The following is an 11671-nucleotide window of genomic DNA, read 5'->3' on the forward strand; positions in this document are numbered from 1 at the left end:
CAATTCCGGGTAAGTCTTGCTGAGTATTAGTATACTCAGCCTTGCTTTGTTGATTTAATTCAGGTAACCCTTCTGAGGAGCCCGCATTCATTACACCATGGCCTTACCCTTTGCCTGATGGTTGGTCCGTGGAATGGGATCCGTCCCCGGCCAGCACAGACCCCGCCGAGTGATATTATGCTAGGGCTAGCATAATCACTGTAATGACGCTGTGTATATCAACTCCGCTTTTCAAATTCCACTGCTTAAACCAGAAACCCGAACTTGTGTTGTAATAAACTCTCCTCAATGAGAACAAACGTTATTTTGTATATTTTTGTAATATAACTGCCTGTGGTGTAAATTATTTTGGCATTGTATCTCTGGACTCACCTTCGTGTGAGGTACCTTGTTGGATCCTGAGTTCGGTGGTTTATCGGGACGTTACCCGACAGACCAATAGTTTTATGCCGGTTGAAGTACGATGTAGTCTTTCAGTGAGGACTCGCGTACTTGAACCAGTATAATTCAGGTTGGTTCTGCCACAATCACTGAATTCATGAACTAGTGGATCACGATCAGGATAAAAAAATCTGATGCGCTCCATATCTTCTTCGCTCAATGCTGCAACTAGACGGTCATCATCTGAATCAACGGCTCTTGCATTCCCATAAGGCTCCTTGTCATAATCTATCTGAACCTCCAAACTATTAGAAGCCCATCCTGTATTGGAAGACGGAGGCAAAGGGGGAACACCAATATTATCTGCAATATCTCCTGCATTTAAACAACAATTAAAAATGGTATTGGAATAAATGAATGGAATCAAGGGCGAATAACAAAACAAAAAGGTGGTGTTACTCCGACACTGACTTGGATGGTTCTAGGTCAAAGGAATCTCCTAAGGAGGCACACCGACATCATCAATCCACAATGTACACGATCATCAGGACAAATGTCAAACTCATTCGAGCCGGATTGAGCATCAGGGACTGCAACCACATCTTCCTGATTCACCTCAATGTTGGGTAACAGAGGGTTAGTAGGTGACACATTAGGGGTTGAATGCACATGAGGGCTAAGAGCATTTGAGAACTTCCGCACAATCAAATCCAAACATTGATACTCATTCTTCATGACATTATTCACATAGTTCTCCCATTCAACCTCACATGCAATAGCAACCAGCCGTCTGAAAATCTGGCCCGATCTACCAAAGTGGACGACCCCTTGAACTGAGATGGCATCCTCACTTGAAATGCATTGAAGCTCATCACGAGCTGTACCAAACACCTCACTAAACAACGGCCGATCATTGAATATTAGGGAGATCCCGTGCATTCCATCATCAAAAGTGACATTCCCAAATATATCTTTCTCGACACTGCCTCCATGATACAAGGTCACTAAATTGTCCATCTAGTTTCGTATGCACAACACGAAGGTTACGACGGGTATAATATATAAACTTAACTAATAACATTTTCTAACTATCTAAATTATCTAACTAAATACCTCGAATTACTTAAAAATACCTAACTGAACTACCTAACTAAAGTACCTAACCAAATTACCAAACTAAATACCTAAATTTATCTAAGTAAGCTACCTAACTAAATACCTACATCTACTGTCTAACTAAATTTTCTAAATATGATTTATAACTATCTATAAGAAATTACTAACTACATTACCTAACTAAACTACCAAAACTAATTAAATAATTTTTTTAAAATTACCTAAATTACTAACTACTACAATACCTAACTAAATAAAAAACTAATTAAAAAACTTACGAACGGTGGAGGCGCGGCAGCCGGCACAGCAGACCGCGCGGCGGTCGGGCGGAGGCGCGGCGGCCGGGCGGAGGTGCACCAGCCGGCGGAGAAGGCCGGGCGGAGGCGCGGCGGCCGGCGGAGGAGGCCGGAGGGAGAGCAAGAGAAGAAGAGGGCGCGGCGGCCGGCGGAGGAGGCCGGAGGGAGAGCAAGAGAAGAAGAGGGCACGGGAAGAGAGAGAAAGAGGACGCGTCGTATAGAAAAGGGCTCGGCGCCGTGATCTATGGCGCCAAGCTCGGTGCCGTGATCTGTGGCACCGAGGTGTCTACGACGTCACCACCACGTCACCGCCAAATTAGCGGCTACGTTAGGGGTCTCGGCGCCATTGCTTACCGCGCCGAGACGTGTTACCTCGGCGCCGTGAGTCACGGCGCCGAGCCCCAAGGTCCAAATTCGGAGATACGTTCTCCAGGGGTCCAAATGTGATTTTTTTTTCAAAACAAGGGCTAAAGTGCAAAAAGTAACGATTCACAACGCGTTTGGTGCGTAGCTCTAGGCTTCAACTAGTAATTGGGCCATGCGGATCGCGATCCAACTTTTACGTGGGCTTCTCAAGTGTGGGTCGTACTGACGATTGCAGAGAGGTGTGCACATTCTCTCTTGGCCTAATTCTATACATCTTCACCTTCCAATATTTGAGATTCATGCGGCCCAAGTGGGCCGTATGATCTCCTTCCTCCTCTTGTCCTCCTCCTTCTCCTCCTCTTCCTCTCGGTGCGCCGCCGCCGCCTCCCGTGCCGCCGGCCGCGGTCACCAGGTTATGATTTTGGGTTGGGGGTGCACAGGGGTGGCGAGAGCGGGGGGAGTGGCCACCAGTGAGGTCGCTGATGGCTGGGGTGGTGGTCAAGGCCGGCGGCGGGGTTAGGAGGATTGCCGGGGTTGCTTGGGCACCGGAGTTCCAATGCTCACCGGCATTAGAAGAGAAGGTGTGGAGGAGGAATCGACCGGCGGTGGGCGGTGGGCGGTGGGCAGACGGCGAGGCAGCATGCTGCTGCTGGCCGGGGTGGTGGTTGCCAGCGGCCGAACTAGATCCCAGATAGGGGGCGTGATGCCGGGCCAAATTAGAGGAGGGCGGGGATATGCCGGCGGCAGGTGGACGAAGAGTGGCGCGGATGGGGGCAGCGGCGCCGCTGGCCGGGGCAACGGAGGAGGAGGCAGCAGGGGTGGGAGGTTCGTGAGCCTAATGGGCTGGAAATGGGCTGGAAGATGGATCTTCCGAAAGCCAAGCCCCCTCTCGCAGCTCTCCAAGCTCATCCGCACCTATAGGAGCCGGCGCCGTGCACAAGCGGCGGAGCTCGCCGGATACGATTAGTGTCGAGACTCACGGCGGTTAATTAGCCGAAGGGCGCACACGTATTCGATCCCTCCCCCCTGGGCCCGACAATCCGGGCCCACAAGACCGTGAGGCATCCACGATATTTTTAGTCGAGGCACATCGGGCACCACCCCACGCGGTAGGGCCCGCGAGAGCGCAACTTAAAAAATTTTCTGTCGAGCCGCTGTCGCGCACGCGCACCACCAATCCATCAACGCGACGCCGCCACGCGTACCCCCGTCACCTCTAATCACCGCGCCTCCCCCACGCCGCTTGTTGATCTCCGCTGACAGCGGCACCAGCCGACACGTGGTTCCCTCCGCCAGCAGCCGGCGCCCTGTCCCCTCCACCCCCTCCACGTGTAAGGCCGCCGCGGGCGGCACGACCGGCCTGCCTGGTGGCGCCTCCTCCGGCCCTCCCGCGTGGGGGGAGGGGGGCGGGGGCGCACGCTTTCTTATTGCCCCTGGGCGCGGGAGCGCCCGGAGGCTCACGCGGTATCGTTTCGGTGGTTGCTCTGCTCCGGGTTGCCCCCCGAGGCCGACGGCGACGCGGGTGGATTGAGGGGGGAGGGGAGGCACCGCGGCCAAAAATCTAGCGCGCGTCGGTGCGGTGGCATTGCGCCTCGGCCCTCCTCGCGCGCGTGCGTCCGTAACGCGCGTACGCGGGGGACGGGAGCCGATCGCCGTCGCCCCCCACGCCGTCTTCGCGCGCCACGCCATGGCCGAGATTTGCTGCGACGAGGCCAAGTCGACGCCGGCGTCGGCCGTCACGGCGCTCACTAGTCGCCGGCCCAGGGTGGAGCTGGGCGGGGCCGGGGCGTGCCGCCCCACGCCGGCCGCGGGCGAGGATGGCAGCGGCGGCAAGCGGCGGAGGGTGGCGTGCGCGGCGCCCGGGCGCTCGTGCCGGAGGCTCGCGGCGGCGGGGTTCGGGTCGAGGTGGTGGCCGAGGTACGGCGTCACCTCCGTCTGCGGCCTCCGGCGCGAGATGGAGGACGCCGTGTCCATCAGGCTGGACTTCCTGCACGGCGGCGCCTCCTCCTCCGGCAAGCACCATTTCTTCGGCGTCTTTGACGGCCACGGCTGCTGCCATGTATGCGTGCCCGCCTCGTGTGCATGAGCAACGAGCGTTCCGGCGAATGCGTGCCGAGCTGTGCTGACTGCTGACTGCTGACTGCTGAGCGGGTGGTGTGTTCTTGTGCTTGTGCCGCCAGGTGGCCAGGTTGTGCCAGGACAGGATGCACGAGCTGGTCGCGGACGAGTACAACAAGGCTGGCTCCGGCGAGGGTGCCGCCGCGGCGGGGGCGGCGGAGCCGGCGTGGAAAGAGGTGATGGAGAAGGGGTTCGCGCGGATGGATGACGAGGCCGCGAGCTGGGCCGCGACCCGCAGCGGCAATGACCTCGCCTGCCGCTGCGAGCTGCAGAAGCCGGCGCGGTGCGACCACGCGGGCTCAACCGCCCTCGTCGCCGTCGTCGGCTCCACCAGCGTAGTCGTCGCTAGCGCCGGCGACTCCCGCGCGGTCCTCTCCCGCGGCGGCGTCCCCGTCCCCCTATCCGTCGACCACAAAGTAAGCTTTGCATGCCGCGTGCGCCCACTTGGCGTTCTGCCCCGTTTGCGCCTACTGTTTCGTGTTCTTACCTTACTCCCTGACATCATTCAGCCTGACCGGCCCGACGAGCTGGAGCGCATCCAGGCGGCGGGTGGCCGCGTCATCTTCTGGGACGGCGCCAGGGTGCTCGGCGTCCTCGCCATGTCTCGAGCCATCGGTGAGCACCGCGGCGCGGTTCAGTTCAAATTCTTAGCATTTATCCACTCGAACCAAGAATGTGTGCGTGTTATTCGGGCAGCGTGTTTAGTCTGAGACCGTTCGCGCGCGCAGGGGACGGCTACCTGAAGCCGTTCGTGACGGCGGAGCCGGAGGTGACGGTGACGGAGAGCACCGACGAGGACGAGTGCCTGATCCTGGCGAGCGACGGGCTGTGGGACGTGGTGACCAACGAGATGGCGTGCGAGGTCGTCCGCGCGTGCTTCCGGAGCAACGGCCCGCCGTCGCCGGGCGCGCGGCCGAGCGGCGTGCTGCCGCCCGCCGCCGCCGCGGCAGCGCGGGAGGGCGACGACGGCCCAGCGGCGGTGAAGGGGGTGGACCGGGCCGACTCCGACCGGGCGTGCTCCGACGCGGCCCTGCTGCTCGCGAAGCTCGCGCTCGCGCGCCGGAGCTCGGACAACGTCAGCGTCGTCGTCGTCGACCTCCGGCGGGGGTCCTGAACCCCCTTGATTCTTGGGGTACATGATTGCATGCCCCCGCCATTGTTGCTGCTGCTGTCCCCGCTACCGCATGATGGGTTAAGTAATAGGTCTAATTCTCTGATCTGCGCGGAATCCTCATCATAGATTGTTCCCGTACATGAGTCTCGATCGTAGGATCAGCGGATCGCGAGTTCGTCGCAATCAACAAACTGAATTATGTCCGGCAGGTGCAGAGCACCTGATTGACCCGGCTGAATTATGTGGGGGCACTTCGGATAGAATCCTGTCAGCGTCATGTGCTCTGTCGCGATCATGTTACGCGAGAGCCGGGCATAATATGCGTGGCTGGTGCACACTCGTTAGCAACGCGTTGTTGATCTTGCTCTGATTTTTCGCCCAACAGCTTTAGATTCTTAACAATCCGGTCGATAATTACAACGATCCTGTCCAGGCCCAACTCCTCTGTCACAGACACGCGGGCTCCAAGTGGCTGACATGCTGAGCATTTCCCAAATCACACTCGATTACTCACACCTAATGTACAGAGGAGATCAGGTACGTCGGCAAGCAACACCAGAGTCCATCGAGACGAAGACGAAGGGCGACCGCCATGGACGAGAGCTCAGTCCTTCTTCCCAATGCCGTGGGACATGTTGTAGATCCCTCGACCCTGCACGCACGCAGCAAACAACAATACGTCGATCAGCACAGGTGCAACCTCAGATACGAGAGGCGAGGTCGTTGAGAGTGCGGGATGGGCGGGGCACGTACGACGAGGTACATGCTGGAGACGGCGAGGGCGAGCGGGATGGCGACGGAGGTGATGGCGTCGTAGCGGCCCTTGAGGTACGTCGGCTTGTGGACGCTCTGGAAGTACCTCTGCTTCTCCAGGATCTTCTCCCGCGGCCGGAACGGCGGCTCCGGCTCCGACGACGCCAGTGGCGACATCCTCTCTCGCTCAAAGAGTCACACACACCAAGCTTCGCACCCCGGGATCACTGACGAGTCCACTAGTCAGCAGCAAGCGAAGGCACCAAGCAAAAAGATCTGCAGAGCTGGACTGCCTGCTGGAGCTTAGCATCTTTAATAGACGACGGAGTCGTCGACCAGAAACCCCCAGAAAGCGCTCAAGAAGAACAAAGCTACTACGGTCATGTCCAAGTGAGCTTTCTTCTCCGTCAGACGTCGAACCCCACCACCACGGTCTAGCCTGTTCGGTTCGGTTCAGCTAGATCTGACGTCTCCAAAATGGTCCGGAACGTTCTGGGGTTTGCCGGAGGCCGGGCGGGCAGAACAGAGAGGATCCCGTGCTTCTCGCTCGAAAAGCTCCCGTCTCCTGCCAACTCTTTTTTTTTTTGAAAGGAACAGCTGTATTAAAAACATCACCCCCAGGGATTTGACTCATATACGTACATTTCAGAATCAGAAGCCATTGTGCCAGTGCTTTGTTTCTCTTTTATCTCCGTTATTGAACTCGACCTGATAAAATCAGTACTGTTTACAGACCGGGCTCATACCAATCTCTCACGACTTTTAGCCCCTATCTTGGAAGGCCCCGTAGTTGTTTCCGACTCTGGGCCGAGCCTGGCTGAAAATGGCAGATAGAGCTCTGACACCAGTTTCAGCCAGCAACCCTACAACTAGAATTAGCGATCGATAAAACAATACCCGTTGGAATATCGAAATTTTTCAAAAAGAGGCTTGCAAGTGAAGATGTTCAATATTGTACTGTCAGCGTTGAAGTTTCAAAAGGAGATCAAACAATCTAAAAGGTACAAAAACCCAAAACAGCGAACAATAAATTTGTTACCCAATCCGTGGTGTTGTCTATTGGTTACTGACTTACTGTCAGAGTTATTTGCAGTGGTAAATGTGAAAAGAAATATAGAAGATAACTCATTCCATCACACCTAATTATTGATATGGTCGTCAAAACATAATTATAACTAATAAGTTTTATTATACTAATATGTTACAGTGCCTCATGTTTGAACCCAGCTCCTCTGTCACACAGACACGCAACCCGGAACTTCACTTATCTGTGTCCTGCCATTCAATTTCGCGGCAAGACAACAGACAATAAACAACAACCTGAATAACATCAACATACGCACTAGTAGTAGTGGATCGGTTTGACACAGACATGCATCATGCATGTCAGAGTAGTTAGTATCATGTACCAGGCCAGCCAAGCACTGTGTGTTAAAAAAAAAGAGAGAGTGATAATAACAAGCAGTTCTTTTCTAGATAAAGCAAGCTTTATTTATAATGTTTATTATATTTCGTACAATACACGCAGGAAAAGAAAATGGAAGGGGGAAAAAGCCGATACACGCAAGGAGTAGGTACCTAGCTAGGCCAGTAGGCCTATCCATGCTTTGCCTACGAAGAACAGACGACTAGTATAAACTAAAGTCCTGTTTGTTTGATTCTCTAGGAACTAAAAATAAGTCCCAAACTAGAACGGACTCGTGTTTGCTGTTTATTTAATTATTACGACCAAATTAAAGCATCCATGTGTATGTGTGCACATGAATACACTCTGATCGGTAGCACAAGTCGACACGGCCATGAAAGGGCACTCAGTAGTGGCCGTCGTCGCTGGTCGGCATCTCCAGCACCCCGTCGGCTTGAGGAATCGGAGGTGCGGGACCTGGCTCGTTCCCATGAGCCATAGGGTAAATGCCCGTGTCATCCGTGCAAATGCACGAGTGTGTTTGCGGGACGCAGATGCAGGGCTCGCAGCCGTCGCACGCGTTACTTGAACTCATTAGTGCTCCGCCTGTGGCCAGCAGACCTGTGCACACGGCAAGGAAATTAAAGCATGCCAAGGAAACGGTCGGGCCGGTAGTAGAGAGATGGATTAGCACGCATGAGCTCGATCGCTGCTGTCGTCAAGCATTAGTTTATTACTCTACTTGCATTTTGCAACCGCTGTTTAGAAAATACGCCAAAGATCCACCTCAAAAGAACCGAAGCCTGTATATGCAAAATAGAAAGTACCTCCTCGGGCGAGACTACTGGTAAAGTCAGTCATGCTCCGGGCCGAGCAATGGCCGGCGAACAGAGCCCATAAGGCCATGAGAACCAGGAGCGCAGGAGGAGCGCCCTTCTTCTTGCTGTCCATGTCCGAAAATGTCGTCTATGCTTCGTTTGAATGCCTGCTGGCCTGGTGTGAGCTGCTCCGGGCTAGACCTTCTCTATTTGTAGGCCACGATATTCAACCATAGTACTAATAAAGCATAAGAAACACGTGCTAATTAATTAGGACCCGTCGTACCGTGTACGAGAATTTTTGGGTGGATCCGAGAATACGTATGCATTTCGGGCCCTGCAGCTCATTAATTAGTTAGTCCCTGGTAGCACCTGTGTTCATTTCACCTACAAACTCCCGTACACTGGACCACTACTGCCCTCGTCATCATCATTGGTGATTCCGATCCCCCTCCCCACATGATCTTGTCCTTTTCTTTCTGTTTGTTTGCATGCACGTTCACGTCCATGCACAGGATCGGAGATTAGGAGCCAATATGCAACGTGATGTACGAGTCGGCCGGTGAGCATCAGCTTTTCCGTCAATCCTTGGCAATAATCTGCACCATCATCCTTAGCTAGCAACACTAGAGAAAAGGAAAGAGTCCATCCGTACGTAGTCCAAGTTGATTGGCAAAACAGAGGAGCGCGCCGGGTGTATACGTACTGAACTGAACAAGAGGCAAACGCTAGGCGCACGCGATTAGCTAAGGACGTATATTTCACATCTTGCTCACCATCGCGCTAAGAGCATGCATGCATGGCTTAAATCTTAGCGATCCATAATCACTCGTAAGTTTGTCTGTCAACCAACCTATGTTATGTTTTGCATCGTTAAGGTTTTAGAATGGTTGAATGCACACTTTTCACACACCGAAAAGTACTTTCGTCTTGTTTGTGGGGTGTGGTTCATCACTCGACGCAAATTTTTGTCTTTGTCTCTCTTTTTTTTTCATGGCCTAGTTGTCATTACTTTGACGCCATGGTGGGGCTGTGGAGCAGAAAACTCAATCTCACACTGCTGCTGAGAAATTCTTATTTACAAGGTTTTACTAGAAATACAGAATTCTTATTTACTAGATTTTTTTTAAAAAAATACCTATGTGCTGCACGTGCATCTCCGCTAGCAAGCTTAACGTGTCCAAAATGATTTGCCTATATTCCGCTAGCATACTGCCAAGGCGAACGGCGCCTGCCTGCAGGTGGGGCACGTCGGCCGCGCCGCGAGACACCGGTCAATGCAGGGCGCGTGGAACCCGTGGCTGCAGGCCAGCAGCGCGGCAGCACGCGCACGGCCTCCCCGCGGCCGCGGGCGAACGCGGCGAGGCAATTGATTTAGCCCCGTGGGACCGCGACGACCCGGCCTCCAGCCCCGCCGAGTACGCCAGGCACGGCAGTGCCTGCACCAGCTTCCCGCCGTGCCTCGCCGCCCCCGCCTGCCCCGCGCCGCCTCCTCCTCCGGTGCCGTGCTCGGGGTCCTGCGCCTGCGGGGCGCCATCGTCGGCTCCGTCGTGGCACGCGCGGCGCGTGACGCGGCGCGCGCCCTGGACCACGCGGAGCGCGAGAGCCGCGACGAGGACCGCGATGACGAGGATCGCGTTGTCGTTGAGAAAGGTGAAGGCGTCGGCCGCCGGAGGCGATCGAGCGTCCGAAACGTCGCCGGTCGTCCCAAAGGCGGGCTCACCGCCGGGCCCTGCAGCTGCAGGAGGAGCGGCCTGGAGTAGTGCGGCCGGGCTTCCATGGTCGGGCGGGTAGAGCTCTCCAAGAAGTGCGTGCAACGGAGGGGCATATATATGAGGTTACGATGCGTGGGTCCGTACTAGACCGAGAGGAGATAAACTAGTCCACATATCTGACTGAAAGTCTCTATCTTCTGCGTGCTTGATTAGTGGGCAAGCTGCAAATTAAATATGGGCTTAATGTCTTAATGATGTGTATAAGTGTGCGCAAGATAAGACGGCATAAGGAAGCAGACGAACGCAAAGGCGCAGAAAGCCCAGCTAGAAACTGGCCAACCAGACAACAAGGTGATCGTTGATCATGGAGACAGTCATACAGAAGCTATCACTAGCAGAGAATTCCAGGCTTCTCGACTTCGTGGAAGCATCTGATGGAAGAGAGAAAGAACACAGGACTAGCCTGAATAACCCGCATACTACTGAATCACAGTTCACTCATGAACACAGGTACCAAACTGAATCATGGCCGATTAATCTGAATCAGAGCTTGGAGAAATCATGCCTTGTGTTCCCTGCAAGCTGATCCGCAAAGTCACCCGCTTAAACTAGAATTTCCAGGACCAAGTTTACTCCAGCTCGCAAGGGTCAATCTCCGGAACCGCACTCAATAGCCAGTAGAACCAGTCATTTAGCGGCCAAGCATGTATTTGGTTCAAGGGTTGAAGTATGTTGAGATGGGTCGAATCCAGATGGACCCGCGTTTGGTTGTAGATGCACGTAGATTGGGTTCATCTCATAAGAAATATTCCGCGTAGATGTGGGTTCATTCGACCCGTTCGCGTCCGTCCTGCTACATCTCGCAGGCGTGGGGGCGGCCGGCCTACACCACCGAGGCACTGACCGCACTCGTCGGTGCATGGCAGGGCCGCACATGGCCGAGGTGGTGGTGACTTGTCAACGGCTGAGTGGCTTGATCCGACCATATCTGTTTGTGTGAGAGTCCGATCTATCTTCTCCCTCGCCGCGCCATGTGGCGTCTTTTTGCATACGACTGAAGTCCGATTACAAATTCTAATTGCAACTCTACTTTAGCCAAATTTTGAACAGTTGTAGTAAAAGAAATCTGCATATAAAATAATTTCAGCTACAACGTGATATTCTAAAGGTCAACGTAGGTGATCTACATATTAGGATCATAGTTCCTTTTGCTGAATGGTACATGAAATAAATAAATATCCAGTTCAGTCACAAAATCCAATAAAAAGTTTTAAAATCTGTAATAGAGCATGTCTGTTTACACTTTAGCTCATACAATCCAGTTCATCTTAGTTTTTCAATCCAACTTATATAAGCTGTAATCAAATAGAATTGTGGAAGGCAATGCAAGAAGACTAGAGACATCAAAATAAAAAAAAAAGTCATCGGTGTTCAGGACCAAAAGAGAGTTAAATTGAAATTGCCTTATGAATTTGAATTGGTTCAAAACCATTTGAGCTCAATATCTCTGGACAAAGTTGGCAGCGATTGTTCCATAAGAAATTCGGGTGCTAAGAGCCAAAAATACTGAGGAAACACCCTAGGTTCTT

General features: G+C 53.6%; 3 protein-coding genes across 3 annotated transcripts; 1 reads left to right on the forward strand and 2 right to left on the reverse strand.

The window, feature by feature from the left end:
• The first annotated feature begins 3596 nt into the window (after positions 1-3596).
• Positions 3597-5759, forward strand: LOC112883815 (probable protein phosphatase 2C 49). The gene is made up of 4 exons (XM_025949054.1): positions 3597-4218; positions 4340-4693; positions 4787-4892; positions 5006-5759. Exons 1-4 carry the CDS (start codon positions 3847-3849, stop codon positions 5389-5391), a joined length of 1218 nt encoding a protein of 405 aa, XP_025804839.1. The 5' UTR covers positions 3597-3846; the 3' UTR covers positions 5392-5759.
• A 147-nt stretch (positions 5760-5906) lies between these two features.
• Positions 5907-6648, reverse strand: LOC112883816. The gene is made up of 2 exons (XM_025949055.1): positions 6145-6648; positions 5907-6043 (listed from the first exon to the last, which is right to left on the reverse strand). Exons 1-2 carry the CDS (start codon positions 6319-6321, stop codon positions 5996-5998), a joined length of 225 nt encoding a protein of 74 aa, XP_025804840.1. The 5' UTR covers positions 6322-6648; the 3' UTR covers positions 5907-5995.
• Positions 6649-7617: 969 nt separating this feature from the next.
• On the reverse strand, positions 7618-8549 carry LOC112887305. Its single transcript, XM_025953446.1, has 2 exons — positions 8377-8549; positions 7618-8170 (listed from the first exon to the last, which is right to left on the reverse strand). The coding sequence occupies exons 1-2, from the start codon at positions 8498-8500 to the stop codon at positions 7956-7958; spliced, it is 339 nt and encodes a 112-aa protein (XP_025809231.1). The 5' UTR covers positions 8501-8549; the 3' UTR covers positions 7618-7955.
• Positions 8550-11671: the final 3122 nt, after the last annotated feature.

The sequence above is a fragment of the Panicum hallii genome, chromosome 3, assembly GCF_002211085.1.
Source record: "Panicum hallii strain FIL2 chromosome 3, PHallii_v3.1, whole genome shotgun sequence".
NCBI classification, from domain to species: Eukaryota; Viridiplantae; Streptophyta; class Magnoliopsida; order Poales; family Poaceae; genus Panicum; species Panicum hallii.